Source organism: Aquarana catesbeiana, linkage group LG02 (assembly GCF_042186555.1).
Source record: "Aquarana catesbeiana isolate 2022-GZ linkage group LG02, ASM4218655v1, whole genome shotgun sequence".
NCBI lineage: Eukaryota > Metazoa > Chordata > Amphibia > Anura > Ranidae > Aquarana > Aquarana catesbeiana.
The window spans coordinates 726,345,035-726,372,725 of NC_133325.1; the positions used below are offsets into that span (position 1 = coordinate 726,345,035).

The 27,691-nt window shown below is 39.9% G+C and overlaps 1 protein-coding gene across 4 annotated transcripts in view; it reads left to right on the forward strand.

The window, feature by feature from the left end:
* Positions 1-27,691, forward strand: part of ROBO1 (roundabout guidance receptor 1) — a 1,646,584-nt gene that overhangs the window by 1,461,926 nt on the left and 156,967 nt on the right. For all 4 annotated transcript variants that reach the window (XM_073617022.1, XM_073617020.1, XM_073617021.1 and 1 more), the window contains 3 exons: positions 16,418-16,538; positions 24,001-24,139; positions 25,367-25,494. In XM_073617022.1, the coding sequence (XP_073473123.1) occupies positions 16,418-16,538; positions 24,001-24,139; positions 25,367-25,494 (388 nt within the window). The remainder of the gene's footprint in view (positions 1-16,417; positions 16,539-24,000; positions 24,140-25,366; positions 25,495-27,691) is intronic.

Here is a 27,691-nt window from a genome sequence, read left to right on the forward strand (position 1 = left end):
CCTATGATTGTCACTTGGTCATAATGCAATATTTTACCTGAAATATCAAAATCAGCAAAATACTGCATTATGGCCACTATATGGCACCGATGAGCATAGGAAATAATCATATTAGATAAAATACAGTGTTTTTTTTTTTAATGTGGCTGTGTGAATATTTGTCAGATACAATTTTTTCTTTAAATAGACCCCTATTAAGGTGGGTTTGAGTGTTGGGTACAGATGTTGCTATCTCATTTTTTATAACAGGTATTTATATAATGCCAACAACACAATCTACAGTCCCTACCCCGGATGTATACACACACACACACATCTTGGGGCCAGCTTGAACAAGAGACAGTTGACCGACCAGCATGTCTTTGGAGTATGGGAGGAAACCCAAGCAAGCACATAAGTTGTGTCCTAGTTGGGATACAAACTGAGGACCCCAGTGCTGTAGAGCAGGAATGCTAACCACTAAGCCACTGTGGTGTAGGAAACAAGTTAATTGTGTTAAGGGGAACATGTGAAGACACACATGTAAGGGCTACCATTGCTAGCTTGTTGTTAAAGGTGTACGCTCCTGGGATTTGCTGCATAGCTAGTCATTGACCTTTTACAAGTAATGCAGCCATGGAACTCTAGAAAGTCTGAACTTGCTCTATCCATGCTTGTGTAAGGCTAGTGACTCACTAGGCAGTAAGGTCAAGAATAGGACGACAGATCTGAGGACTGTTTTTTAAAAATAGTTTTAGCAATGGCAGCTACCATATTGCTGTCCTCACAGGTTCCAATTTTATTATCATAAGCAGTCTCTGCCACCAGTCAAGGGAGACTGACATTCAGATCAGCCAATCACAGGCTCTACCTGGTCCAAGACATCCGCAGAGACTGGTCATTGTTCACATGACCAAGCAGAAAAGAAGTGTATTTTCACTTTTGCAGACAAATTTGGGCTAGCCCCAACTTTATATTTGTTATATGTTCCCATTACCATAGCTTGACTTTAAGATATTTAACCATTGCTGCTTATCCATTTTCTTTCTAAAAAAAATTCAACAAACTTTCCCCTGGTTTGTAATGTTAGGGAAGGGACTGGGAAGTCATGTTTTCCATAATTAAAAGAGAAGTATGGGGTTTTGTTTTGTTTTTTGATATTTATACTTACCTAGGTGTATGCAGCATCAGACCGATGCTGCATGTGTCCCCCGCCATCTCTGCACTGAGAACCAAGCCACCGAACACCGCCGATGGCTCAGTTCTCTCACCTCCCCGAGCAGAGAGCTGCTGCCTGTCAGTCAGCATCTCTCCTGCTCTGCTCCTCCATGCTCATTGGAGCGCTGAGCTGTGGAGGGGCGGGGAGCAGCTGTCTCAGTGTCTCAGCAGCTCGCTGAGAGGCTGAGACTGCCATCAGTCCAGGTAGCTGGCGGATCTAGACTTCCTAAGTTGGGATGACATAGTGCTTGGACTGAGTGCAGTGACATCAGTGGGGAGAGGCCTTCAGCCCGCTCTCCGCTGAAAACAGGTCACAGGAGTGCAAAACGAATTGCACTCCTGTGATCCATAGGAGAAGCCCAGCCTAAAAAGTTCATGCTGGACTTCTCCTTTAAGCCTGTGTTGGCAGATCTTATTATCAGTTGTAAACTATATGTGCACACTATCAGTCCTAACAAAGGATTAAATATCTCAAGGTTTGGGTGGTACATTGCTAATGCACCTTTACATACAAAATGGCAGTCAGTCTCTCCCCTAAATGCACATTGGAAGATATTCTGAACAATAGAAGGTGCCTGTAGAATCCCATGTATAAATCTGATTCAAAGATACACTTAGAAAGGTAGGAACTATTTTTTAAAATTTTTTTGGATATGCTGTGTGAATGGGAACTCATAACACATGTATAGTGGAGGTTGTACAGATTTGACTGCAAATGTAGAAATACACTTTGAGGAGTAACTCTTATTACAATAATAGGATACTTTTTCAGCTTTTTTGTTAACTTTTCAGGATACCACACAGGCTGAGTATTACAGGAAATATAGAATACAGAAATATGTTAATTTTGCTTTCTAGAATAGATCCTGCTTTACTGGTTAAAAAGTATTAAGTGGTTTAAACCATTTTAGCAGGTAAAACGGAAGAAACACAGCTTTTCATTCAGCTGCAGTCGTCTCATCCATTTTCTAACATTACTGAGCCTCATGTGGAAATAATTAACAAATTACAGAAGATCTCAGCTGTAAAATTGGACCATAGACTCCTAAAGAGGCAGCTTTCCCATTCTGCCTTGATTGAAAAATAGAAAACAGAACTTGCTTTTATCCATTATCCAGCAAGTACACTGCGCAAAGGTCTTCTACATCAGTGGTTCTCAACCTCAGTCCTCAAGTACCCCCAACGTGCCATGTTTTGAGAACTTTCCTTAGATAAAATAGCTCTTATCAATACCATGTCACTGATCTTGATTTAAAGCAGCTGTGAAAAGTAAAGGAAAACCTGAAAACATGGCTCATTGGGGGTTGGGAACCACTGTTCTACAGTATAGTGGAGCTTTTACTGAAAAACTCCAAAACACCCCCCCATGTTGAGGGCATGTGGCCTGGTATGGTTTTCCCATCCCCCCTCTTTTCCTGTGGCCGGCCAGGTTGCGTGGGGTCTGGTATGGATTTTGGGGGGACCCCTACGCCATTTTTTTCTAATTTTGCCACAGGGTTCCCCTTAAAATCCATACCAGACCTTCAGGTCCCTATACCATTTTAAAAGTAATTTAACAAAAAAAAATTGGCGCAGGGTTCCCCTTAATATCCATACCGGACCTGAAGGGCCTGGTAATGGACTGGGGGGAACCGTTTTTTCAATGAGTTTTATCTGTATTGAAGGGATCCGACATTACATTACAGCCGCAATCAGTTTTAAATGACATTTTTTCCTTTAGAAATGTCATTTTGCTGTGGTACTGTTCTTAACACGGGAAACATGCGCCACTTTACAGGCATACTATAGACACCCCCCATGCACGATATTTAAAGAAATATTTCATTTTTATTGTTTCACTTTAAGCATTATTAAAATCACTGCTCCTGAAAAAAAACATAAGTTTTTAAAACTTTTTTTTGCATTGATCCATGTCCCCTGGGGCAGGACCCAGCTCCCCAGACAATTTTTATGTCAATGACTTGCATATAAGCCTTTAAAATAAAGACTTTAACGGTGTTTGCATGTTCGTCCGAATTTTTTGCCCTTTTGGCAAGTTCTGGTGCGAACCTAACCGTGGATTGTTCGGCTCATCCCTAAAGACCACCATGTACCCAGCAGTCTATAATTTATTATGCATGATCATGCAGTCCTCTAGTTCTATATTGCCGGAACACTCATCAATCAATCACCACATACGTCAGTAGGGTCAACTATTTGCGTATGCTTATTGAAATCCACAATTATTCACAGATGGCATTTTAATTTTCTTAAAAATAGTGCTAACACTTGTTAAGAACTGTGATACAGTTTCACTTTAATCCCCCACACTTTTACTTTCTCCCCCCACCAGTCTGTTTGGCTTTCAGGAGCAGCAGAAGATGCACTGGGTAAGCTTCAAGTTGTTGCATACACAGGGCTATGGGTATTTCCCATGTGCTTGATGGTTGGTACAGTGCTGTCACATGGAATGAGTCACTTACTTCTCCATAATTAAACGTATGGGAGATTTCCTTCACTACCCAGCTGAATGGAGTGACAAGGGAACGCTACTGTGGCACGGGGTTTAATGCTAACTTGTTGCTTTGCCCTGTATGGACAAAGCATCACTTTGCTATAAAGTGGTTGTAAACCTCAGACATGAAATATGAACACAATCAGATCCCTCTATAGCGTGTACGTGTCTCAATTAAAAGCACCAAGTGTAATTTCTGTCTGCTGCTTTGTTCGTCTGCTATCAGCATGAATCACAGTTGAAAATGTTTCCTAACACCAAGAGAAAAATGGTGATGGGGACAGACAGCCTCAGCTCTGTTCCTGTGTGCAGTGTAAAGGGGGTGTGTCCTTTGCCACCAATCAGCTTTCAGACCTTTCCTCACTGAGCTCTGCAGAGTGTAACTTCAGCTCTCCGCCCCTTTTTTTTCTGAATGCTCAGACAAGTTTATAAAGTCAGCACTTTGAATGGATTAAGAGGAGAGAAGATCGCAGATAAATAGGTACATTTTATGTAGGAAGATTTGTTTCATCTTGATGTATCACCTGAGGATTGCCTTTTCGCTGAGAATATGTAAGAATTTGCAACCACTTTACAGCTTGGTCTTGCATTCACATTCATGTGAATTTTTTGAAAGTTAGACTTTGCCATCCATGCCTATATGACAAGGGTCTCACTAATTCTTAAGCTGATCCAGTCCTGCTCAGCAAGGAAGCAAGAGAAGATGTTAGGCTCTTGAAGTAGAGCTCTGTGCTTAAACTTGCTTCCCTGGGCTCACCATTAAATGAAATCCATTAAATGGAGCTAAAATGCAGCATTTGTGTAATGCCATAGTATGAATCCAGCCTTTATGGATTCCAGCCTTTTCTATTTATAGATCGCAAAAAGCTGTGTAGAATCAAACCCTGTTGTCAACAGAAGGAGTTGAAAGCGAATCTCACTCATAAGTAGCTCTTCTTTTAAAGAGCTGGGTAGAAACCATTTACTCTAGGCAGAAAGAAATGAGATTACTCTCTTGTCCCCTGGCTTGGGCTGCCCCTGCTTTTGTTGTAGAAATACTGCAGTATGTTTGTTTCACGTTGTGGCTGTAATATCCAAAGGGTGATGCTTGACAAATAAGGGCTGTGCTCAGTAGCAGTGAGAAGTGCTAACCACTGCCGGATAAAGTGCAAGCTCTTTCCACCAGAGGTTTGGCAGATTATTGGACAGCCTATGCCAAGGTGTCCACAATTAACATTTGTACGATAGCCAGTTGGAATTCATGTTCTACATTTGTATGCCACTATAGGTTCCATGTGGCATCGGCAAGCTCGGCTCGCTTTGGCTCTTCAGTAGTCACAGCAGCTCTGCAGCAAAAATATGGTATACATTTTGGCAGCATATCTTGGTTGTGTTTTTATGTTCCTGGGTATGTTTTGCTTTTTTCCCACCCAGGTGATTAGCTAATTATGTCCCGATGTATGCTTACATGAGGTAAGCCAGGAATACTGAGAATTGTTACCTTATACTTACCATAATTTTCCTTTCCTGGCCAATCCTTATGTCAGCATAGTTTGCCCTCCCTAGTGGCCTGTAGCAGGCTAGTTAAGGAATATTTCTAGTGGGAGGATGGTGCTCTTTTATTACCCTAGGTGTCCCAATCTGGAGTCAGGCTTGGAGACCAATAGCTATAGCAGTAGCAAGGCACCCACCGACCAGCTGGATAAGTACAGATGCAGATTACAGGCTCACGTAAGGTGTGGAGTCTAAGTACCAACTGGTATTCACCAGAGCTCCTGATGGTGGAGATGGATTTTGCTGTATGCTAGTACCAGGTCACGTTCCTTAGGATCGCCCCACCAGGAGGTGAGAAAGTCAGGGTCCAGTAGCAGTGGTTGCAGGTTGGGATCATGCAGCAGCGTAGATGAGAAACAAACCAGTGATCAGTAATGAGTGATTGCAGGTTGGGATCAAGCAGAAGCATAGTTGAAGAACAAGTTAAGGGTTGGTAACGAGTAATAGCAAAGAACCAGACAGCAGCAGGAGCGAGATCTTGGCTGGAGGGAGCACAATATTATGGCAAACAGGAAGTACAATGACATGGCTTAAATATCCTGAGGACCATGACCGTGTCATCCTCCAGAGTGACATCCAGCTGGTTGATGGGTGCCTTGCTACTGCTATAGCTACTTGTCTCTGAGCCTGACTCCAGATCACGACACTAGGAAAAGGTGGTCCTGAGGGTTCAGTGGGTGGAGTAAACCCAACATATGCTGACATCAGAATAGGCCAGGAAAGGAAATTTGCAGTAAGTATAAGGTAACAAATTTATGTATTCTTTTAATTAATATTCTAGAGCCAGCCTTATTGTGTATAATATTTTAACACAACACCGTGTGTAAATATCCTTGTGTTATTTGAATCTGTAAACTCTACAGTATTTCATTTCCTCTTTCCATAATTTATTGTTGGCTGATTAGTTTTTGTCAGTGATTTATTGAAAACACACCTTGCCTATCAGCAGAAAGGATCTTAATTAAGAAAGGAATCCATTGTGGTTTGTGTATTGCTGTACTAATATGGTATTTTTATGCTGCATTGTAATGGAACATAGCCATCCAGTGCATGAAACCCATTACTCATTTATTTGCTGTTGCTTTTTCATTGACTCGTAACATTTTAAACGTCTTGTTAATGTAGGTTTTGGTTACCCTAGGGGTTGCCACAAAATCGGATAGCATAAATACATACAATATATGCTTATTAGATTTCCACAGCTAATTTGTGAAATCTAAATAACATTTCTTTTTTATGGGAAAACATGTTGGATTGTGATATTTAAGTAGATTTTTTTTTTGCCTGTGAATAATTTTATAAACAATTATTTGCCTTAAATGTATGTTCAGCTGTATTTCTTTTTTAGATTTGGAGGGGGAGGATAAGAACCTCTACTGGGTTTTCACTGCTAGCTGGGGCTCTTTTACAGGGACCTTTCTTCACTTACTTTCAGTGGTTTCACCATGCAGAAGTGAGGGACATTTTTTGGATAGCAACACAGATAAAAAATGTTTCAGGTGCAACATGCGATTTACAAATTGCAGCTTAAGTCGCATCTAGTGTCTTCCTATGGCACCATCTTAAAAGGTGCGATATGAAGTAATGCGATTTGAAAATAGTTCCTGCACTATTTCTGGCAATTTCATGTGCAACTTGCATTGACATCTGTGCATGCAATTGCACAGATGTCAGCAAGCTGCAGATGAAATCGCACTAACCTGAGGCTTTGAAATCACACTGAAGACGCATTCAGTGTGAACCAGAGCTCAGTGTGAACAGGGGCCCAATCTTTTTTAAAACAAGAATGAGCAAAGGACAAGAGCAACCTTTTTTGTATTCACAGTGACACAGCGTTCACTCACGGCTGCTTCAAGCTTCACCTTCTAGTTAGCACCTTCTAGTTAGCATTGTGTATAGTACATTGGGATCTCATTGATGTTTTGTATATTTGTTATATTTTTCTTGCTGATAGTCATGAAATTCTCTAGCACTAGATTATCCAGCCCCGTATGTCCATTTTGACATGCTTAGGCCAATTTCACTTGGCCCATTTCATATTGGTTTACAATGGGAATGACATAGTTACCTTGGGGGTTATGCGTTGCCGGGGCATGTTTTTGTCCTTCTTTTGTTTATCCAGTTTTAAATAATTTTTTGAATGGGAAAGAACTCTCTTATATTGCCAAAGTGGTTGTTTCTTCCTTTTTTTTTTTTTTTTTTGGTTGCATAATTTATATCTAGCCTTATCTGCTCTGCTGATGAGCAGAGAAAGGGTGGGACTTAGGAAGGAAGAATCCGTTACCAGTGTGATTACTCTTCTATGCCAACCATGAATAATGTTGAAAAAATTAGATGTTAAAAGACAGTGGATAGACTAAGAAGCACACACTGTATATATATATATATATATATATATATATATATACAGTAAGTCCAGGATTGCTGCACTCAAAATTTATTGAAAAATAGTAATAATTTATACATATGGAACTATCTTACATTTGTATATTTGTATATATTATTACTATTTTTCAATAGATTTTGAGTGCAGGAATCCTGGACTTTTTAATTGGATTGCATGCACCTGCAAGATATCTGAGTGCTGTTCACCACACCTGTATCCTGTTTTATATATATATATTATACTCTCACTGGCCACTTTATTAGGTATGCCTTGCTAGTACCGGGTTGGACCACTTTTTTTTGCCTTCAGAACTGACTTAAATCTGCTTCAAGGTTCAATGTGTTGTGCGTTTTGAAATGGTATTCTGCATAACTTGGTTGTAACGAGTGGTTATTTGAGTTACTGTTGCCTTTCTATCATCTCAAACCAGTCTGCCCATTCTCCTCTGACCTCTGACAGCAACAAGGCATTTTCCTCCACACAACTGCCGCTCACTGGATATTTTCTCTTTTTTGGACCATTCTCTGTAAACCCTAGAGATGGTTGTGCGTGAAAATCTCAGTAGATCAGCAGTTTTTGAAATACTCAGGCCAGCCCTTCTGGCAGCAACAGCCACGCCACATTCAAAGTCACTTAAATCTTCTTTCTTCCCCATTTTGATGCTCGGTTTGAACTTCAGTGAGTCGTCTCCACCACATCTAGATACCTAAATGCATTGAGTTGCTGCCATGTGATTGGCTGATTTGTGTAGCAATTTGTGTTACCAAGCAAATGAACAAGTGTACCTAATAAAAAGGCCGGTGAGTGTTTGTTTGTGTGTATATATATATATATTTGCCATGGAGGTAAGGACAAGCAATTTAAATTATTTTTCCAGCTACTCTGAACATTTAACTATTACATCCAGTAAATAGACCCTACTTTTGAATAAAAGTTATATTTACAGTGCTTATCTCAACATTGAGCAAGTCTTCTGTGTGAGCCTCACAAAGCGAGAGAACAAGCGCTGATATTGAACACCTGCTCTTTACACTCACATATACCATCATGAATACCACTCTGTCCAAACAATTCAAGTTATTACATGTGCTAGAAATATTTGCTACTTCGGCACAGCTTCAACTATCAGGTAAGGAATGAAACTTTTTGAAAACACCAATTAAAATAATAATTCACAGATGGCTGAAATATGTCAGTTGGGCTTTACATTTATGTGTAGGTGTGTATATTCATCATCATTTTCAGCCATGTGAACATAAGTGGTGACTGCGGAAAAGGCAGAACTGACTTTCTTTTGTCTCATGATAAACACTAGTTCTTTTATCGATCCCATTCCCAAGGCTTTTCTGAAACCAATGAGGAGATGAATTCCCTGCAGTGTACTCAGAGTCGGTGCTAGGCTGTCCTGCCAATGAAATAAAAACGCTCAAGTGGAATATCTACCGTATATAAGATGCTCTAACCTCTTATACTGGTCCAAGTTAATGGAACAACTACTCTATGCCCGTGTTTTCTTCTGGATAAAAATAGTCTCAATTCCATTTACTACTTACCCATGCTGTTCATACCCTACTTGTGTTATCCAGTGTTTATGTTTTTGTATACTTTGTTAGATTTCTTTAAGTCAATGTTCTGTCCTCCTTTCTACCTTAATTTTCAAATTAAAGGTTCATGTTAAAAAAAAGAGATACAATTTGTACGCTGTCACGAATAGTACCATAGCAGTCCTTTAAAAAATAGTCACATTAAATAAAACAAAAAAAAAAAACTGCTACTGATATAAAATGGTGTTTGCATCTAAGTACAGGAATTTGTAGGCAGGGCATACCTTAGAATTAATTAAACACACATTTGATACTTAAAGTTATACTAAAGTCTCAGATTTTTTTCCTTTAAAAATAACAAACATGTTATACTTACTTGCTCTGTGTAGTGGTTTTGCACAGACCAGCCCAGATCCTCCTCTTCTCAGGTGCCTCACTGGTGCTCCTGGCCCCTCCCCCCTGCCAAGTGCCGCCACAGCAAGCAGCCTGCTATGGGGGCACCCGAGCCGAGCCGCTGCTCCGTGTGTACATTCAGACATGGAGCCCTGGTTTAGACCCGCCCCCTCCTCATTGGCTCACTGACTTTGATTGACAGCAGTGGGAACCAATGGCGCCACACTGCTGTCTCAGCCAATAAGGAAGGAGAGTCCCGGGCAGTCGAGATCTCCGGCAAAATCGCTGGATTGATATGGGCTTAGGTAAGTATTATGGGGGCTGAGGGGGGGTGCTGCACACAGAAGGTTTTTTTTATCTTAATGCATACAATGCATTAAGATAAAAAACCTTCTGACTTTACAACCACCTTAAAGAGTGTTTACAGAAATAAGGCAATTTACAGCAATGGCACCACTTAAGTTGCATGTCATACACTTCTTCATGCACTGTTCCAAATAGCAATATATCAGCTATTGCTTGCTCCCCAAATGCCCCTGCAGATATCTCACTGTCAGTGTGAGGCTCTTGTAGAAAACTAACAGAGGAGACATCCTGTAAAGGCATACCTATTTTTCCCCCCTCCTCAAGTAGCTCACCCTCTTACTGCTCCTATTCTCTCTCTGCCCCTATCTTACTCTCACACTGGGGGCACATTGACTGATGCTGGATCCTACTATTTATAGAATCCTTTATCAAGATGGCTGCCCAAATATTGCGGGAATTCGCTCAGCCATAGGATTGCTAGTCCCCAAGATGACGGCCGGAAGCCCATAACAGGAGACAATCATTCCTCAATGAGCTCCTGCCATCCTGAAGAAAAGGCACAGTGCCACCTTCAGGCTAGAGGAAGTACTGCAGCCTCACCTGCCTACAAACCTGCTTTAGGGTTTAGATGTTTTTATTGTGCCTATTGGGATATTTCCTCCCACTTCTCAGGTGGCCTTCAAGGCAGGAGGGGATTCAAATTTCTGTCAGGTTTTTCTTTTTTAATATACAGTGTATGTTGAGGTCGCAGGACGAAAAGCAAAATGAAATATTCCAAACAGGGACAAAGGTGGCTGTGAAAACCAACTCTTCTCCACTCTAACCAAACCAAAAATTATGTTGGCAGTGTTGTATTTTGTATCAACATCAGGCACACTTTTACTCAATAGCTTTGGTGATCATGTAATTTAGAAAAAAATATAAAGGCATTTAAAAAAAAACTAGGATTTCATTTACACTCTTATTACATGTGTTAACCATGTGCTTTTTTACTGGATGGAAAATATTTTACAATAGTGGTCTTTAAAGCAACATGGTTAAGCCTACAAAATGTGCAAGTTTATCATTAGCAGCTCAAATGATGAAGCACTGTACCACTTGACACATCTCAACCCTTTAAACAGTGCTCAGCGTTTTAATTACTTGACTGTACAAAGGGCATTTAAAAATATTCCCTTGTGTTTAATTAACATATGTCTTCCCGATTGTGTCAAAACTAAGTCAATAAGTTGGTTATTCTCAATAGGATCAGATGGTGGTCCTGTAGACATGGAATTAATTGCTTATTTTCTTCATTATGAGTCAGTGTTGTAAATTTAGCCTTTCATTCCACCAGTAACAGAACATGCAGGTGCGTCATCTTGCTCTGGAAGATGGAAACAAGGCCATTGAAAACAATGAAATGCCTTTTTTCCCAAGTTTTTTTGCACAACTGAAGAAGTGGCTTGGATCAGCTATAACTTGTCTTTGATATTACAGAACAGGTCCAGTTGAATAAGACTAAAGCTGGCCATAGATGGATTGAAATTTGGCTCGGTTCAACAGGGTCCAGCCAAAATGTGATCTATCTATGGCTGGTCCTGTTTGAGAGCAGTTGATCTACTCATGAACAGGCTTGCTGCCATTTTAGTTTGATCTGCAGCCAATAAGTTGCAGCACTGATCAGTGTATTCTGACAGTGGAGAAGTCCCTGTGCTGTCAGAATACAAAGAATTCCCGCATTCATCTCAATTGTGTGGATGGTGATGAAATCGATACAGTTAAAAAAAAAACAAAAACAACTGAGCAGTATATGGGCAGCCTAACTTTTACTAGATAAACCAATGAGTGGATTTATTAACTTATAAGCCTTTTCCCACTTTCTGATTCAAAACAGTGGTGGCTGTAACTGTTGTGGCCAAAACATTCTGGTAATTTGGGTATGTAGCTTTTGCTGTAGAGTTGAAATGAACTATGTTCACTTCAGGACTAACATGACAAAAACTCTCAATAGTGACCTTAAGCTGGCCATACAGTGCTCAAATTTAGACCAATTTCTGGCTTAATTTTGAACAATATATGAAATAAAAAAAGTTATAAAATGAGTATGCATGATGTGACTATAGAACACTTTTAAGTAAAAAGGAGCTACTAGTGGTGTGCTTTAAAAAGCTTGTAAGTTGTAATAAAATGTAAACCTGAAGTGCATCTTCAGTTATTTCACTAATAGTAAGAAACTAGGAATCACTAACTCTAGTACTCACTTTTTTTCCAATAAATCACGATCCTTGATTTTTTTTTATATCTGATCGGCTATTCAACTTTAATATCTGGACTAGATATGTCATACTGTTAATTTTTATGCCGCTGTGCCATCCTTTTACACCTTCTTGCTAGCTGTTAATCATTTTAGGAAGGTAAACTGGAAAAAACCTAAAGCCATTCTGCGGGTTTCCTTACATAATTGTGAGTGTGATTTCTTCTGAAAAGGGTCTGTGTCAAAGTTAACACTTTTGCAAGCTATTTACAAAATCAGTAAATATTTCAAAATGTTCCTATATTTATAGTACATTTTATTATTAGTATGCTAATCCTGAAATGCTGTAGCATGTGGTAAAGGCAGCCTGTAGATGAACAAATGGAGCTCAGCGGTTTATTCTACTTTGTATCATGAGCTCAGCATGTTTGATCAAGGCAAATCTTGATATTGTGGTTTCTGTTATATTTTACAGTGGCTAATGCTATATGAACAGGAAATAATGTATGATAGGGAAACAGAAATCTCTACACATATGTTACATGATATACTTCAGACTAACTGTGATAACAATGTCATATTTGTAGAACTTGCAGATGCTTATCAAAAACAGTTGCTGTTGGCATTGTTGATCAGGGATCTATCACAATTCAAAAATCTCTTTATAGAAAGAAATGTTAAAATATTTCAAATATGCCTACATGTTTTATTTTTACAAATATTTTAATGTATACTTTAATAATGCTTCTTTGTGTCTCTTTTAATATTTGCTTAATGATGATTTAATGTAGATAATTATTTGTGTCTACATGATTTTTTTTCCTTTCTCTCACTTCCCTGACCTTTCACTCTCCCCCTCACTTTCTTCTCTCTTTCTATCTGTACTTTACCTTTCTCTCTCTAATTTCCCTTCTCTATCTCCCTCTCTATCGTACTTTTTATTTTTGCATGTGTTTTTGTATGTGCGGAAAGGGATTTGTATTACTGTCTGTGTATTACTGTCTGTGCCCCAGGATTGTATTACTGTCTGTGCCCCAGTTAGGGAGATTCACCTCCTCTGTTCACCTTTTGGAACATGTTCCATGTTCCACCCATATTTAGGGTGAAAAATGTTCCAGCAGCTGCAGCTCCCCCCCCCCTCTTCCCAGTGACAGTGAGTGGGCATCTTCTCTGGGCACCCATTGTCACTGTTTGAAAATAACGTGGCTATGCGGTGCTCCTCCCCTCTGGCCATGTCATACATTCCCAGTGCTCTGTGAATAGGAAACTACAAGTACTGACAGCCTTTGCAGTTGTCGGCTTGTAGTTTCAATGAACTACCATGGTTCTGTTAAGCGCACTGGTAGTTCATTCATTCTCTATTCTAGTGTGTATTTGCCTCCCCGTATGAGGTACAAGCAGGCAGATACACAGACAAGTCTTCAGAAGTCTTGCATTGCAGGCACCTGTGATCTACAATCGTGGGTGCAATGCTTTACAGACTCCAAGTAAAAAAAAAAAAAAAAAAAAAATGCAAAAAGATGTGGATTTATTATATATATTTTTTTAAAGGTAAACTTGTCCTTTAAAGTAAAACAAAATACCAAATTTTGGGTTGTTCCTAGAACAGTATTAGCGGGTAATTCTTCCAATGGTGACATTATCTCTGGTGACTATGGTGAAAACCAGGGGTTCCCTCACTTTGGAGGGATTTCTTCTCACTTCCTGTTTTAACTATGGCACAGGAATTGAGGGGAAATTATCCAATGGGGCACACAGATGGCGAAAAAACACACCTTAAATCCAACAATGATCTGACCAGTGACATGAAAATCCCTACCTCTTCTTCTTTGGGAAGCCCTTACTTCTGCACCAAACAACACTGTTGTTTGGTGCGTAAAAGCCATTCAGTGCAGTAATACTGTGCACCAAGGTTGGCATGTGTGATGAAGCTCTCTCATTGGGGTGTGTTCTTGACATCCTGGCCTCACAGGAAGTATGGAATTGATAAAACCTTTGCCTGTCTTTCTTTTTTTGATTTCTGTGCCCCATTGGAAAGAATTCCCTTTAATCTAAAATTAAAAGAGAAAATAGTGGTAAGAACATTAGACTATGGCAGGCCATATACGGTCCAAATCTCGGTCGGTTCAGCAGGAACTGGCCGAGAATCAAACTGTGTACGGGCAGGCTGAATGTACCAAGTTGATCGATCAGTCAACTTGGGTACAACCAGCATCCTGGATTTTACCTGTGATTTTCGCTAGCGGCTGCTATAGCCACTAGCAATAATCACTGTCTTTCCCCGTCCCCCCTCATCCTGTTGCCGGGAGAAGACAATGGTCCAGCAGGAGGGATTCCAGCATCAACACTGTCTGCATTGATAGGGGAATCAAACAAATTTCTTTCCTGCAACCATGGGAAGAAATTCACTCTGTGTATGGCTGGCCTAAGAGTCAGGAGTTGACATGAATGGTTCAATATTCTTTGAAAAACTGGGCAGAAAAATGTCAAGAAAGAGTTAAACAAATAATTTGGAACAAAGGACAACTGGGATATGACTGTCAGTTATAGACAACAATCTCCAATTTCTTTTCATCCAGTTCGTGTAAATCATCCACCTTTCTTCTGATAAAACTGTGCTGATTAAACAGGAACTTGACTGTACACATAAAATATGCCGGTAACCTTGGCTCTCTTTCTCATCATATTTTATTAATATACTAAATCCCTTATTGCTCTCAAGAGTGTGCTGTCTATCAATACAGACAATACTTGCTACTTTTCTATTTTCCCATATGTTTTTCTGCATTCACACTTGCTGCATTTCCAATCTAAGACTTTTCCGAAAAGAAACTAGGATTTCATCCAGAGGGTTTTGTTATCTTGAGTATGTACGTTTTAGTGGTGTCCATGTTTGAAGGGTTGTACTAGCATCGCATGTAATCATTTGAAATGGTGAAGAAAATACCATTCAGCAAATCTTGAGAGGCTTCACTAGTCTTATGTCTGAAACCCCATACCTTTTCTATACCTTAGCACTTAATCCTTTTGTACTCATCTGAGATGTCATTTTTGTATTTAATGCTTGTGAAAATAATTATTCCACTGTTTCTTAATGAGAGTACCATGAATAGGACTTACATCTACAATTACCTCCAAGTTGAATAGGTGCCATGCCTCGTTTTTAGGCTTCATATGGAGTCGTATCTTATCAGAGTCACCTAATAGGTTCCATAAGTGCAGACATGATAGATGTTAATGTATAACAAGGTTCCCTGTTGGTTGGAAAAGGCGCAGTATTAAACTACTGATTTAAAGGAAAGGTTTCCAGGGAAAACAAGAAATGTTATGTTTTCTCTGTTTTTTATTGGACAGGCAGTTGCAATTACACATTTTATAAGAAGTGATGAGCAGATTGGTTTGAAATTTAAGCAGTTCAGGAAATGTCTAATTTATTAACTCTAAAGAAAAGATAAAGAAAGTAAAGAAAGATATGTTCAGCTCACTGGTAATCATACATTTGATGTGAAACAACTGCCTATGGTCCTAATTTGTGCGATTTTCCACAGATTAGAAAGATCTAGATATAACATATTTAGGCAATGATTACAGTGTCCAAAACCATTTTTAATACAGGAAGGAAACGTTAAAAAGGGTTAGAACCTTAGAAATTCACCTTTTCTATTAGTCCTGGTGATCAATGTTTTCAGGATTGAAAGTAAAGAAATATAAAATTTTGAGATCACTGGGCCAGGTAGGGGAAATCATCTAATGGTGTCAGTTGTTTCTGTGACAAATGTCTTAGAGGATTTACCTTACTTTGGAGAGATTTCCTCTAACTTCATGCTGTGTCTACAGGAAAGAAAGTGAAGGGAAATCTCCCCCAATAGGAAAAAAAAAACAGGCAGTGGATTTACCATTTACCGGCTCTATCAAAAATGAAAAAAATTGGGCTTTAGATTTACTTTGGTTGATAAATTGACAACTCTCCTGATCCAGTTACAACTGCTGGTGGACTTTGGTATTGCACCATAGTACAAGAACCACTGAAATTCATGGAACAGACTCCATTCTGCCAGCCTAGTAATTAGATGGATGTATCCTAGTTATACAAATTATACAAGAAACAGAGATACGGGTGGGCCCTGGTTGGCAGGCTCTAACAGTGCCTCAGTCCTTATAAGTTCCTATTGAAAATTCAATTCAAATGTGATCTCAAGCAAGCACTTAATATCAGAGTTTTAATATGAACGAATGAGGAAATAATTCCTTATTGGTTGTGTTCCTATTAAGCATGCAATTCATGACTTTATTGTAAATAGTAAACATTTTGTAATATTTCTTTTTAGATACGAGGAGGCAAACTTATGATCACTTACACAAGAAAATCTGATGCAGGAAAATATGTTTGTGTTGGTACCAATATGGTGGGCGAAAGAGATAGTGAAGTAGCAGAACTTACAGTTCTAGGTAAGTTAAGATCTATTTTAATTATCTTTTTTCATTTCCTTTACTTTATTGAAAATAGGTGTCCTCAGCCAAGAAGCAAATTATGTGCTCTAGTCATCTAAACTTCACTAAAAACTGCTATTTTCATACCCTTTCATTTTTAATGTGGCAACTCAAAATGTCCTGTTTGCTGCATCTTTGTTGTGGTTTACAGCATTATGCACCTTCCCTAAAGGCTGGCACAGATGGCTCGAATTTCGTCTAATTAATGCCTAATTGGCTGAAATCCACGCTGTGGGTGGCTCCACATGGCTCAACAAAATTTGATTTGTCAATAGACTTTTGTCAGAAGAACTGGGCGGAAATCTGGTGGCCGAACAGTGGTTGCATCCAATCAGATACAGCCACTATTCCGTTATTCTGACAGCTATGGGTGCTAGCTATCAGTATATAATAGTCCTCAAGGAATATTCCTTGCTGTTTAGTGTTGATGGGGATGGGAGAAATGTATACATGTATGGCTAGCCTAAAAATCTGTATTTATGTAAAACATGTCTAAAGTGTACAACACAGTAACTGCATTGCATGAAATATGGAGAGATGTGATTGTAGCCAAATAACAGGGGGCTCTGATTGGTTATTATGATCAACACTCTACATATAAATTTGCTCTAGGTTTGATTTTGAACTCTTTTTTTCAATTTCTATTTCCAGTGTTAATTCCAAGTCTTATAATATACTGTATATATAGCTTGTTAAGTTTGTTTATGGGGCCAATATAGTAAAACGAGCGAATACTGGTAAACTCTTTCAACACAATATTGCAGTGAATACTGCACACTTTACCTGCATTTAAAAGAAAAAAAAATTATGTTGCTTGCATTTGCTGTCTTCTGCATTAAAGTATTACTGATTAAGTTTTGGATAAAATAGATTAGAAGAAAAGAAGAAAAGATTGGGAAGTTCCCTCAAGGGTTTTTTAGCGGCATAATAATATATTGATCAAAAAAAGTGAAAATATAATAAAATCATTTATTAATGCGAACAGTAAAGTATAGACTATTCATCGATTTTTTTAAAAAAAGATATAGACTCTGGTTACAGGCATGTCTCAAAGAATATTTCATCAATATTTAGCAATACAGTGCATTACAAGTATTAAAAAATTAACATCCACATGAATACCCCAACGCATTTCGACCAATGCTGTTGTGGTCTTCTTCAGGGGGATTTGTATTCACTCAAAAGATGAATTCCAAACAGCTAAATAAAAACACTACTCCAGGGATCCTCGTGTTAATCCTCACCCCTCCAGAGGAGCACCAACAAAGTAGATTAGAACACCTAGGATTGGATTAGGATTTTTTTTATTGCTTAACCCCTTCCCACCGCAGCCTCCCGGCCCTTTAAGAGCTTCTAAATGCCAGAAGGCGGAGGGGAGCATTCGGGTCATGTGTCCCCTGGGATTGGCTGTCAAAGCAGTCACATGATCTGAAAGCTCCCGATCGCAAGTATGCATCAGGAACTTTCTGTTCCCTAACGGCAACTGTGTTGGGAGCCACAGGGCATGGGCTGTTAGCACAGAAATGTTTACCTTTGGAGATGCATATATGCAGCCTCTCAGCGTCAAAGCCCATGCCGGGAGACCGCATAGATGTGTACGGCTGGCGGGAAGAGGTTAAACCATAGAAATATAGAATAGAGTGCCAAGCCAAAACCTGATAAAAGAGCCCAAGATAATGTTAATTGTTGATTAAAAAAAGGCCAGCGTATTTCTATGGGCAACATCACACTTTATCAGGGCTACAAGAATATACAAAAAACATAGTCATAATGATGTTTAAAAAATGAAACATAAAAAATTATATTTAGATATGCAATGCTTTTTTATTGCTCACAGTGCCCCCATTAGGGAGACTTCCCACTCTATTTATTTGCCCTGTTAACTGCTATTACCAAGTGAAAGAAAATCCCAAATTTAGGGTTGTTCCTAAAACAGGAATAGAGGGTAAATTTTCCAATGGGGACACTAGTTCCTGTGACACTGATGGCAACCAGAGATTCCCTCACCTTGGAGAGATTATCTCTCACTTCCTGTTTTGGCTCTGGGACAGAAAGGGGTAAGTCTCCCCAGTGGGGCACAAAAAACTTACAGGGGTTATAACCCTCCCTCCTCTATCCAAAATTTAAAAAAGTTTTGTCTTTAATTCTACTTTAAATAGGATGACATATCCTAATTTGGCTTGAATTTGTTTTTTTAATTTTATTATGATATCATGATATTGTGTCTTTTGTCCTTTTTTTTTATTTTTATATAACTCTTTATTTTAAAGGACATGCATCATAACAAACAGACACATTGAAAAATTTACATCTGTTAAGGTCAAAGCCATCATGGACAACATAAGGCAAAGTGCAAACAAACATCTCAAGAAAAAAAGACGACAAACAGCATCTATATAAAAAGAAAATAACTAAATAGGTGAAATATCAGGTCATATACAATAGAATGATGCTACCCAGCTTTTTCCAACTTTTAGATACAGAGAGAGGGCAAGTATAGGGTGTCTGAGGACATACCCTGGAATAAAGGGACAACTGTCCCTACTGCTTACCTTGTTACATCGCTAAGGCTCCATTCACACCTAACCACGGGCGGAATCGCCACAATTTCACCTGTGATTTCAAAACAAAGGGCACGTTTGCGATGCCATAATATCACTCCAATCATGCCGCGATTTTGCCGCGATTGTCACATGGTAAATCGCGATGCGATTGCAGCAAATCGCAACGCTGTCACCCAAAAGGAGCTCATGTTCCGCTTTGAGCGACAATCGTAGCGCGTTGCGATTGCAGCGCGACGATCTTGGCAAATTAGTGGCGTGATTGGGGTGCCGTTAGGAAGTAATGGCAAAGCAAACGTGTCCTGCATTTTGCGATCAGGTTTGAATGGAGCCTAAAGTCGAATGGAGATAATGGATAATTAGTCCCCGGAAATCTTACCACTGAAATCCCTAATAATTCTAAAAAGTTGGTGGTGGATTCAGCCCAGCAGCACCTAAAGAATCAAACATCAGTTGCGGATGGACTAACCTGTTAACTGATATATTCATGAATTTAGCATTTTGAAAACCTTCACCCACAGACTAGCTTCAAAGGTTGATGTTTTTTTTAACATAAACTGCAGATAAACTCAAACTATCAACAGTAGATAAACACAGCATTAGCCTTTTTTATAAGAAAAATCGCTTTAATCTGATTGGTTTACACTGCATTATAGCGCCACAAAAAGAAAAAGTCCCACGGGATGACATGCTTTTGTTGAAACAGGTGCTGTTTGTTATTTTTGGCTGTAATAAATGAGAGAGAAAGCATTTAGTGATTGCCTGTCATTATAATTATATCTTGTGAAGAAGAGTATTAAAGAGTACTAATCCTGGAAAGAAAGTAATCATCATTTTTTACATTCTCTTCGTGGTGAGAATAAATGCAGATAGCTAGGATTGCAATTATCCTGCATATTTAAAAATAAATGGGAGCGGAGATACTGCTATTCTGATTTGTTGGTGTTCCCTGATATCGGTATTTAGCAGAAATAGCAAGCAAGGTTTACAGATAATACAGCGTATATAGGCAACTGTTTAGCAAAAGGGATGAATTTTGGTTTGGTCAGGTTTGTTGATTTCATGCTATCACTCACTATAAGACCCCTTTCACACTGGGGTGGTTTTCAGGCACTTTAGCGCTGGAAATAACCTCTGCTAAGCACCTTAAAACCACCTCCCATTCATTCAAGTGTGACTTTTCACACTTGAGCAGTGCGCTTGTGGGACGCTGTCCTGCAAGCAACATCTTTGGGGCGGGTTGGGAGCACTCTATTTAGCGCTCTCTAAATGCCCTGGCCATTGGAATGAATAGGCAGCACTTCCGAAGTGCCTGGAAAGCGCTTCGGAAGCACCGCAACATAGTAGTTTTTAGCCCCTTCTTTGGGGTTAAAAGCGCCCCACTAGCGACCAAAAAGCTCTGCTTAACCGCTTGCCGACCGGTTCACGCCGATATACGTCGGTGGAAGGGCACGTACAGAAAGATTAACGTACCTGTACGTTGCCCTTTGGGAAGCGGTTTGCTGACTCGTGCTCGCCTGCCGCGACCTCCGTGAGTGTGATCACGCAGAGGGAGAGCAGGGAAATGCTTTGTAAACAATCATTTCCCCGTTCTGCCTAGTGAAAGGACACTGATCACAGCTCCCTGTAATCGGGTGCGGTGATCAGTGTCGTGTCACACATAGCCACGCCCCCCCACAGTTAGAATCACTCCCTAGGACACACTTAACCCCTTCATTGCCCCCTAGTGGTTAACCCCTTCCCTGCCAGTCACATTTACACAGTAATCAATGCATTTTTAATTGCACTGATCGCTGTATAAATGTGAATGGTACCAAAATCGCACCAAAAGTGTCCGATCTGTCCGCCATAATGTCGCAGTCATGATAAAAATCGCTGATTGCCGCCATTACTAGTAAAAAAATTATTATTAAAAATTCCATAAAACTATCCCCTATTTTGTAGACGCTATAACGTTTGCACAAACCAATCAATAAACGCTTATTGCGATTTTTACCAAAAATATGTAGAAGAATAGGTATCGGCCTAAACAGAGGAAAAAATGTTTTTTTATATATTTTTGGAGGATATTTATTATAGCAAAAAGTAAAAAATAATGTGTTTTTTTCAAAATTGTCACTATTTTTTTGTTAGCACAAAAAATAAAAACCATAGAGGTGATCAAATACCACCAAAAGAAAGCTCTATTTGTGGGGAAAAAACGTGGCTCCCAATGTTGTTTGGGAGGCACATTGCATGACCGCGCAATTGTCAGTTAAAGCGACTCAGTGACGAATTGCAAAAAGTGCTCTGGTCTTTGGGCAGCCAAATGGTCCGGGGCTTAAGTGGTTAAACAGCGATAAAGCGCCGATAAAATGAGCATCGCTTTACTACAAACACGGCCCCAGTGTGAAAGGGATCTAACTGAGCACTTTTCAGTGTTTCATTTTCAATGTGTGTAGAAGAGTAGGCAGCTCAAGGCTGCCTTTGTTAATGAGAATAAAGTAGCAAAGTCATCTCACTGATCATCATTAGGTTATCTTTCATACACCAGCAGTAAATCTGTATTGTGGGTCTGTCGGTGATTTTAATAACAATTCTCAGGTGTAAGTTAGCCATACATGGTTAGATTTCAATGGTGGCTGGTGAAGTTTTAGGATGGGGGAGCGCCCCTCTTTTTTGACCCCTCCCACTTCTCATAAGCCCCACCTCTTATAGAATCCACCCACTCTGTCCCCTGTATTCCACTAGCTTCCACCCATAGTGTCAGGAGTTTTTAGCTCAGCATCACAGGACAGAGTATACAGCCCCAGAATCACAGAACAGGAGTATGCAGCCCCAGCATCACAGGACAGGGTATACAGCCCCAGAATCACAGAACAGGAGTATACAGCCCCAGCATCACAGGACAAAGTATACAGCCCCAGAATCACAGGACAGAGTATACAGCCTCAGCAGCTCAAATTTTGTCAGATTCAGTAGGAATTGGCTGGAATTGGGTGGAATTTGGCTGGAATTTGATCCATCTATGGCCAGCTTAGAAGAAATATGGGCTTTATTTTTTTTTAAGAATCATACCTAGCTGGATGCAGCATCAGTTAGATTCTGCATCTGTCCCCCGCCGTCTCTAACACTGAGAACTAAGCGATCAAACACTCCTGATCAATCGGTTCTCAGTTCTCCCTGAGCAGAGAGCTGGTGACTGTCAGTCACCGCTGTCTGCTCTGCCCCCTCCTCACTCATTGGAGAGCTGGGCTATGGAGAGGGCGGGAGCGGCCGGCTCAGGCTCTCAGCGGTTCGCTGAGAAGCTGAGCCGGGTGCCGGTCCAGGCATGTGGGCGGATTCCGACCATATGGTTGCAATCTTGCCCGACCCTGGATGGGCTCTGTGACATCAGCCGACAGCGGGCTTCAGCCCGCTGTCTGCTGAGAATGGGTCACAGGAGTGCAGAACGAACTGTACTTCTGTGATCCACAGGAGAAATACAGCCAAACAAGCTTTGGCTGTACTTCTCCTTTAAGGTTTTCTCATCACTTAAAAGGTTTTTTGAATGTGCCACTATCAAAAAGTGACCATGTCAGTGTAAAGCAGGCAAATTACTTGTTATGTGTACTGTCAGTGTTTTCATATAATGTTTGTACTGTTTATATTTTGATTGGCTTAGTTTTTAATAGGAGTTCTGTCATTTTTCAGGTTGCCAGTAAAAAAATGTACTCTGTCACTAAATTTCCCATGTTTTGTCAGTAAAAAAAAGCCACTGGAGGTTGGCAACCCTGATCTGGGTGGTGCTTACAGGGCCACCCACAACTCAAGTGTTGGCTTAATGTTGCCTCTGCACTTAAAAGTTTGAGAAGGCTATTATCTGACTGCTGTCAGGCAAAATATACAGCAGACCATGGCACAAAAAGCTTGCAGTTCTTTGCAGAGGGGAAGGGCTAGGAGAAGGAACTTTTACACAATAGGTCATGTGCCAGCCTATTGGAGGGGAAAAATAAAGATCACGAAAGATTTTTTAGCTTGTTTAGTCAATCTTAACCTCCACAGAATGGTCAGATAAAGCTGTTTGAAAATGCCACAGAGATGCTGCTAATCTACGTGCTGAATACACCCATATATGCATACACTGATTTATTTTATATACATAACAAACTGTACATTGCAAAGTTATACTATTAAGACTTTTACACTGCTTACGATTCTGAAATTCCCCTTTAATACATAGTTTTAGTTTTTAATAAAGTGAGCTCTAGAAGAGGCAGGCAGACTGGAACAACTGCAGAACAGGTGGCTCTCCTGAAGCCGAAATCAAATATCAAGCTCCGTATCCTAATTCAATGTCAGAGCTCTGACTCCTGAGAATTAATTAGATAAAGATAACACATGACCTGAACTTTAGGAGGCTGCCCCTTGAACAAACCGTGGGATAATAGATGCCCATCAGTAGATGCCCTCTCTAATTACATATTTTCCATGGAAATAAGAATACTACAAAAATGCAAGTGCAGCTAATTAAATAATACTATCTAAAGCTGGCGACGGCAGTAGGGCATTGATGTTATAAAGACTTTACACCCTGGGAAAATATCCCAGCCTATCATCTTGGTTGGCCAAAGTCATAGACATAACAGTCATTGTCCAATGTCATCAAAATTGGCACCAGATTGGTGCTTTTAGAGCTTATTGATTGAAAACTGTAGCCTGTATAAATACCAAATGGCCCCAACCATTTATGGTACATACAGGGCCCAACCTGGAGTGAAAGCTTTGGGAAATGTACATTCTTCAAATGATCACTGACCCAACATCAGCCATTTGTTTGTTTTTTATGGGATAAAATAATGGTTCCTATTTAACATGCATGAACTTGTGTTGCTTTGTAGAAAGACCATCTTTTGAGAAAAGACCAAGTAACATGGCGGTCACTGTGGATGATAGCGTTGAGTTTGAGTGTGAAGCGCGGGGCGACCCTGTTCCTACTGTTCGGTGGAGAAAAGATGATGGGGATCTACCAAAAGCAAGGTATATTCATTATCATTTAAAATAGTTAAGAACCTTAGTAAAAAGGTATTTGTTATCTATGGTGTATTAAAGCTGAACATGATATTGAAGTATCCATTGTGCTCTTTGGTATAAGTGTCTGTATAGCTGTCCACATTCATCCGCAAAGGCCTATAGAACATTTAGATAAACACAACATTCCACTGTGTATATAACATAGCTCCCAACTGTCCCTGATCTTGAGGGACTGTCCCTGATTTGGAACAAAGTCCCTCTGTCCCTCTTTTCTCCTCATGTGTCCCTCATTTTGGTCTTATCTATATAATTGTATATAAAATGCACTTTTTATCTTTCAAAAAGTGTTTCCCAGTGCTTAACCTTTCATCCAATTTCTAAATAGCTGAATTTGTAAATTCCAAAAGTCAGTATAGAGTAGTAGTATTGGTAACAAAAAGCACTTTATCATTTTTTTGTACAATTGCCCTTTGGGGAGGGCAGGAGTCCTTTGCCTACATACTTTTGCTAATGGGGCGTACACACGGTCGGACTTTTCGGCTACAAAAGTCAGACGGACGCTGACAGACCAAATCCGGTGGACAATCCGATCGTGTGTGGGCTTCCCTGGACTTTCAGCGGACTTTTCCAGTCGCAAATCTGGCGGACTTTAGATTTGGAACTTGCTTCAAATCTTTACGTAATAACTCCGCCGGACCCATAAATCTGCTCGTCTGTATGCTAGTCCGACGGACAAAAACCGACACTAGGACAGCTATTGGCTACTGGCTATCAACTTCCTTATTTTAGTCCAGTGTACGTCATCACGTACGAATCCGTCGGACTTTGGTGTGATCGTGTGTAGGCAAGTCCAGTCGTTAGAAAGTCTGTTTAAAGTCCTCCTAAAGTTCGTCGAAAGCCTGTCGAAAGTCTGTCGGACAGGCTGTCGGACTTTTGTAGCCAAAAAGTCCGACCGTGTGTATGCCCCATAATAGGTGTCCTCATTCCCATCTCAAAAAGTTGGAAGGTATGTAAATCCTACAGATCAACATGCAAGTTGAACATTTCCCATTAGAAAGCATATTAGAAAGCATGAGACAATAGGTGCCAAGTACAAGATAGATATTAAAAAGGATCAATAATGTAAAGTTTCATTATTCTTTTCTTTTCATATCAGAGCTGCCAAAATAATGTAAAACGTAAGGGTAAATGTCAGATGCCATTCAACAAATATCATCTCTATGTTTTTTGAAGGTATGAAATTCGGGATGATCATACTCTTAGAATACGCAAGGTGACAGCATCGGATATGGGATCTTACACTTGTATAGCTGAAAACATGGTGGGCAAGACAGAAGCTTCAGCTGTATTAACAGTTCAAGGTATGTTTGTTAACTTATCTGTGTAGAGTAAGGAACATTTCGGAGTGCAATATTACAAAGCAGACATGTACTTTTTTATCATGCTAACTGTGAATATCTTGAGATGGCAATATATACATATATTTGGGCTGTTTTCTATTGTTTGAGGGTTTCAGGAGTCAAAATTTATCTTTGTAAAGTTATTCAGTGGCAAATGAATTGTATTTTTCTTTTTGTATTACATTTGTGCTTCTATTAGGGCAGATTTACACCTGTAGCTTGACTTAAGGCACAGTTGGTGGTGTGCGATTCCAGCGCATTGCACTGATTACTTTTTTTTATGTGACTTTTCACACATTTCTATTGTATTGTACAGTGTTAAGGTGAGTTTTATCGCAGCAGAAGAAAAATAACATATTTGATGTGAGCACATCAAATATGTAGCAATAAGCAAAGGATACAGTACATTTAGATAAGATCTGGTTCACACTACTGCATTGCGATTTTGATCCAATTTCATGTGCGATTATATAGTGCAAGTTGATGTGATTTTAAAGCGACTTTAATGTGACTTATGTTTCTGTGTTGAGGGAGCAACGATGTGCCTCAGAGAAGAGTTGAAAAAAAAACACTGAACCACTGAACCGGTTAAAAAAAAACACTGAAATTGCACCAGAGTTGCATCAAATCGCATGTAGATTTCTGTGACTTTACATTCAAATCTATGAGGCCAAACTCTCGCTGGAGTCAGGACAAAATAGTGCCGGAACCTTTTCCAAAATCACTCCATTGATGTGAACCGGCACCATTGAATAAAATGTTATTTCCATTTTCATGTGATTCTGTGTGACTCAAGTCGCATCTAAAATTGCACTAGTGTGAACCAAGCCTAAAAGTTTTTAAAAGATGAAATAATTAAAGAGTTTACATGTTCTTAACAAACAATAAACAAGCTTAAAAAAAAAGGGATAACTAACCTCTGTATCTGCATACTCTGTGGAACAATTCATCCTCAAAGATCACAACAGAGACACTGTGCTGGGTTTAATCTAATTAGCTTCTAATGGCTGCTGTTGTTTGTTTACATTAGAAGGTTGCCGATTCAATGCTGCCGAAGAAAATAAGGGGAAATGGGCTGAATTTTTAGTGCTTGGAAACGTTAAAGCGGATTTTCACTCTCAGGGGAAACTTCCCTCCTCTCCACCCCCAGCCCCCAGATATGCACATCACATATCCCAAGAGGCATATTGCTTTATTCAGAAAGGAGGAGGGGGGTGGGCCTAGCGCTGCATCATCAGGAGGCCCTCGGCCGAGCCAGGAAGAGCCGGCGGGCCTCCTGATGACTTCTCACAAGACCATGGCAGCGCAGGGCTGAGAGGTGAAGGAATACAAGAGGATCTCAGCGGAACAACACTGGATGCTCTGGGTCAGTGGGTGAATATCAGAAATGTGCCACCTGAACCACCCAGTAAGCAGCAGGGATGGGGAGGTAAGGCGGCCAGAGATCCTGTTTAAGGATTAATTTATCCACAGTGCCTGCAACTCTAAAAGTCAGCAAAGGGTTTAAAGTTTTTTACTGCTTTTAAAAAAAGCAAATAATTGCATGCCTATAGTCTGGACACATGTGAGCTTCAACAACACTACACAACTGCATAAATATGGAGCATGGTCTGCTTATACTGTGCAGCCATAATACTGCAAAAAAGTACCCTAGTAAAATGAAACATGTTGTAATTCTCCTACTCCTTTACAGTATTTGCAAAAAAGAATATCTTCCCCCATTAACCAATGCCTTGTTTAGTCTTCCTCAAACATTTCTAAGCCCCGCAAACATACCACAGCCATCCACAAGCTTTTTCTTATAAAGACACCTCTCAGTTTTTGCACTTGAGCTTCTGTTTGGCTGTGACCTCGGTATCTCTCAGCTGAAAGGATAGGTGCCACCCTTAAAGTGTTACTTAACCCAGGACCCTGCATTCACTATATCTGGTCTCCCACAGTACACAAAATATGGAAATTAAAAATTTTAGTAAATATAAACTGCTAAATACCCTTTCTCATCAGCAGTATATAGCAGTCCTTTGACTTCTATCAGTGTCCGGTCAAGCACTGGTTAATGCTTGTAGGATGAGTTTTCATTCTCCCTACTGTCCCACGAGGCAGCAATACACACCAAACAGAGCATGTGCAGAGTGCCTCCCAAGGCTCTGTACTACCA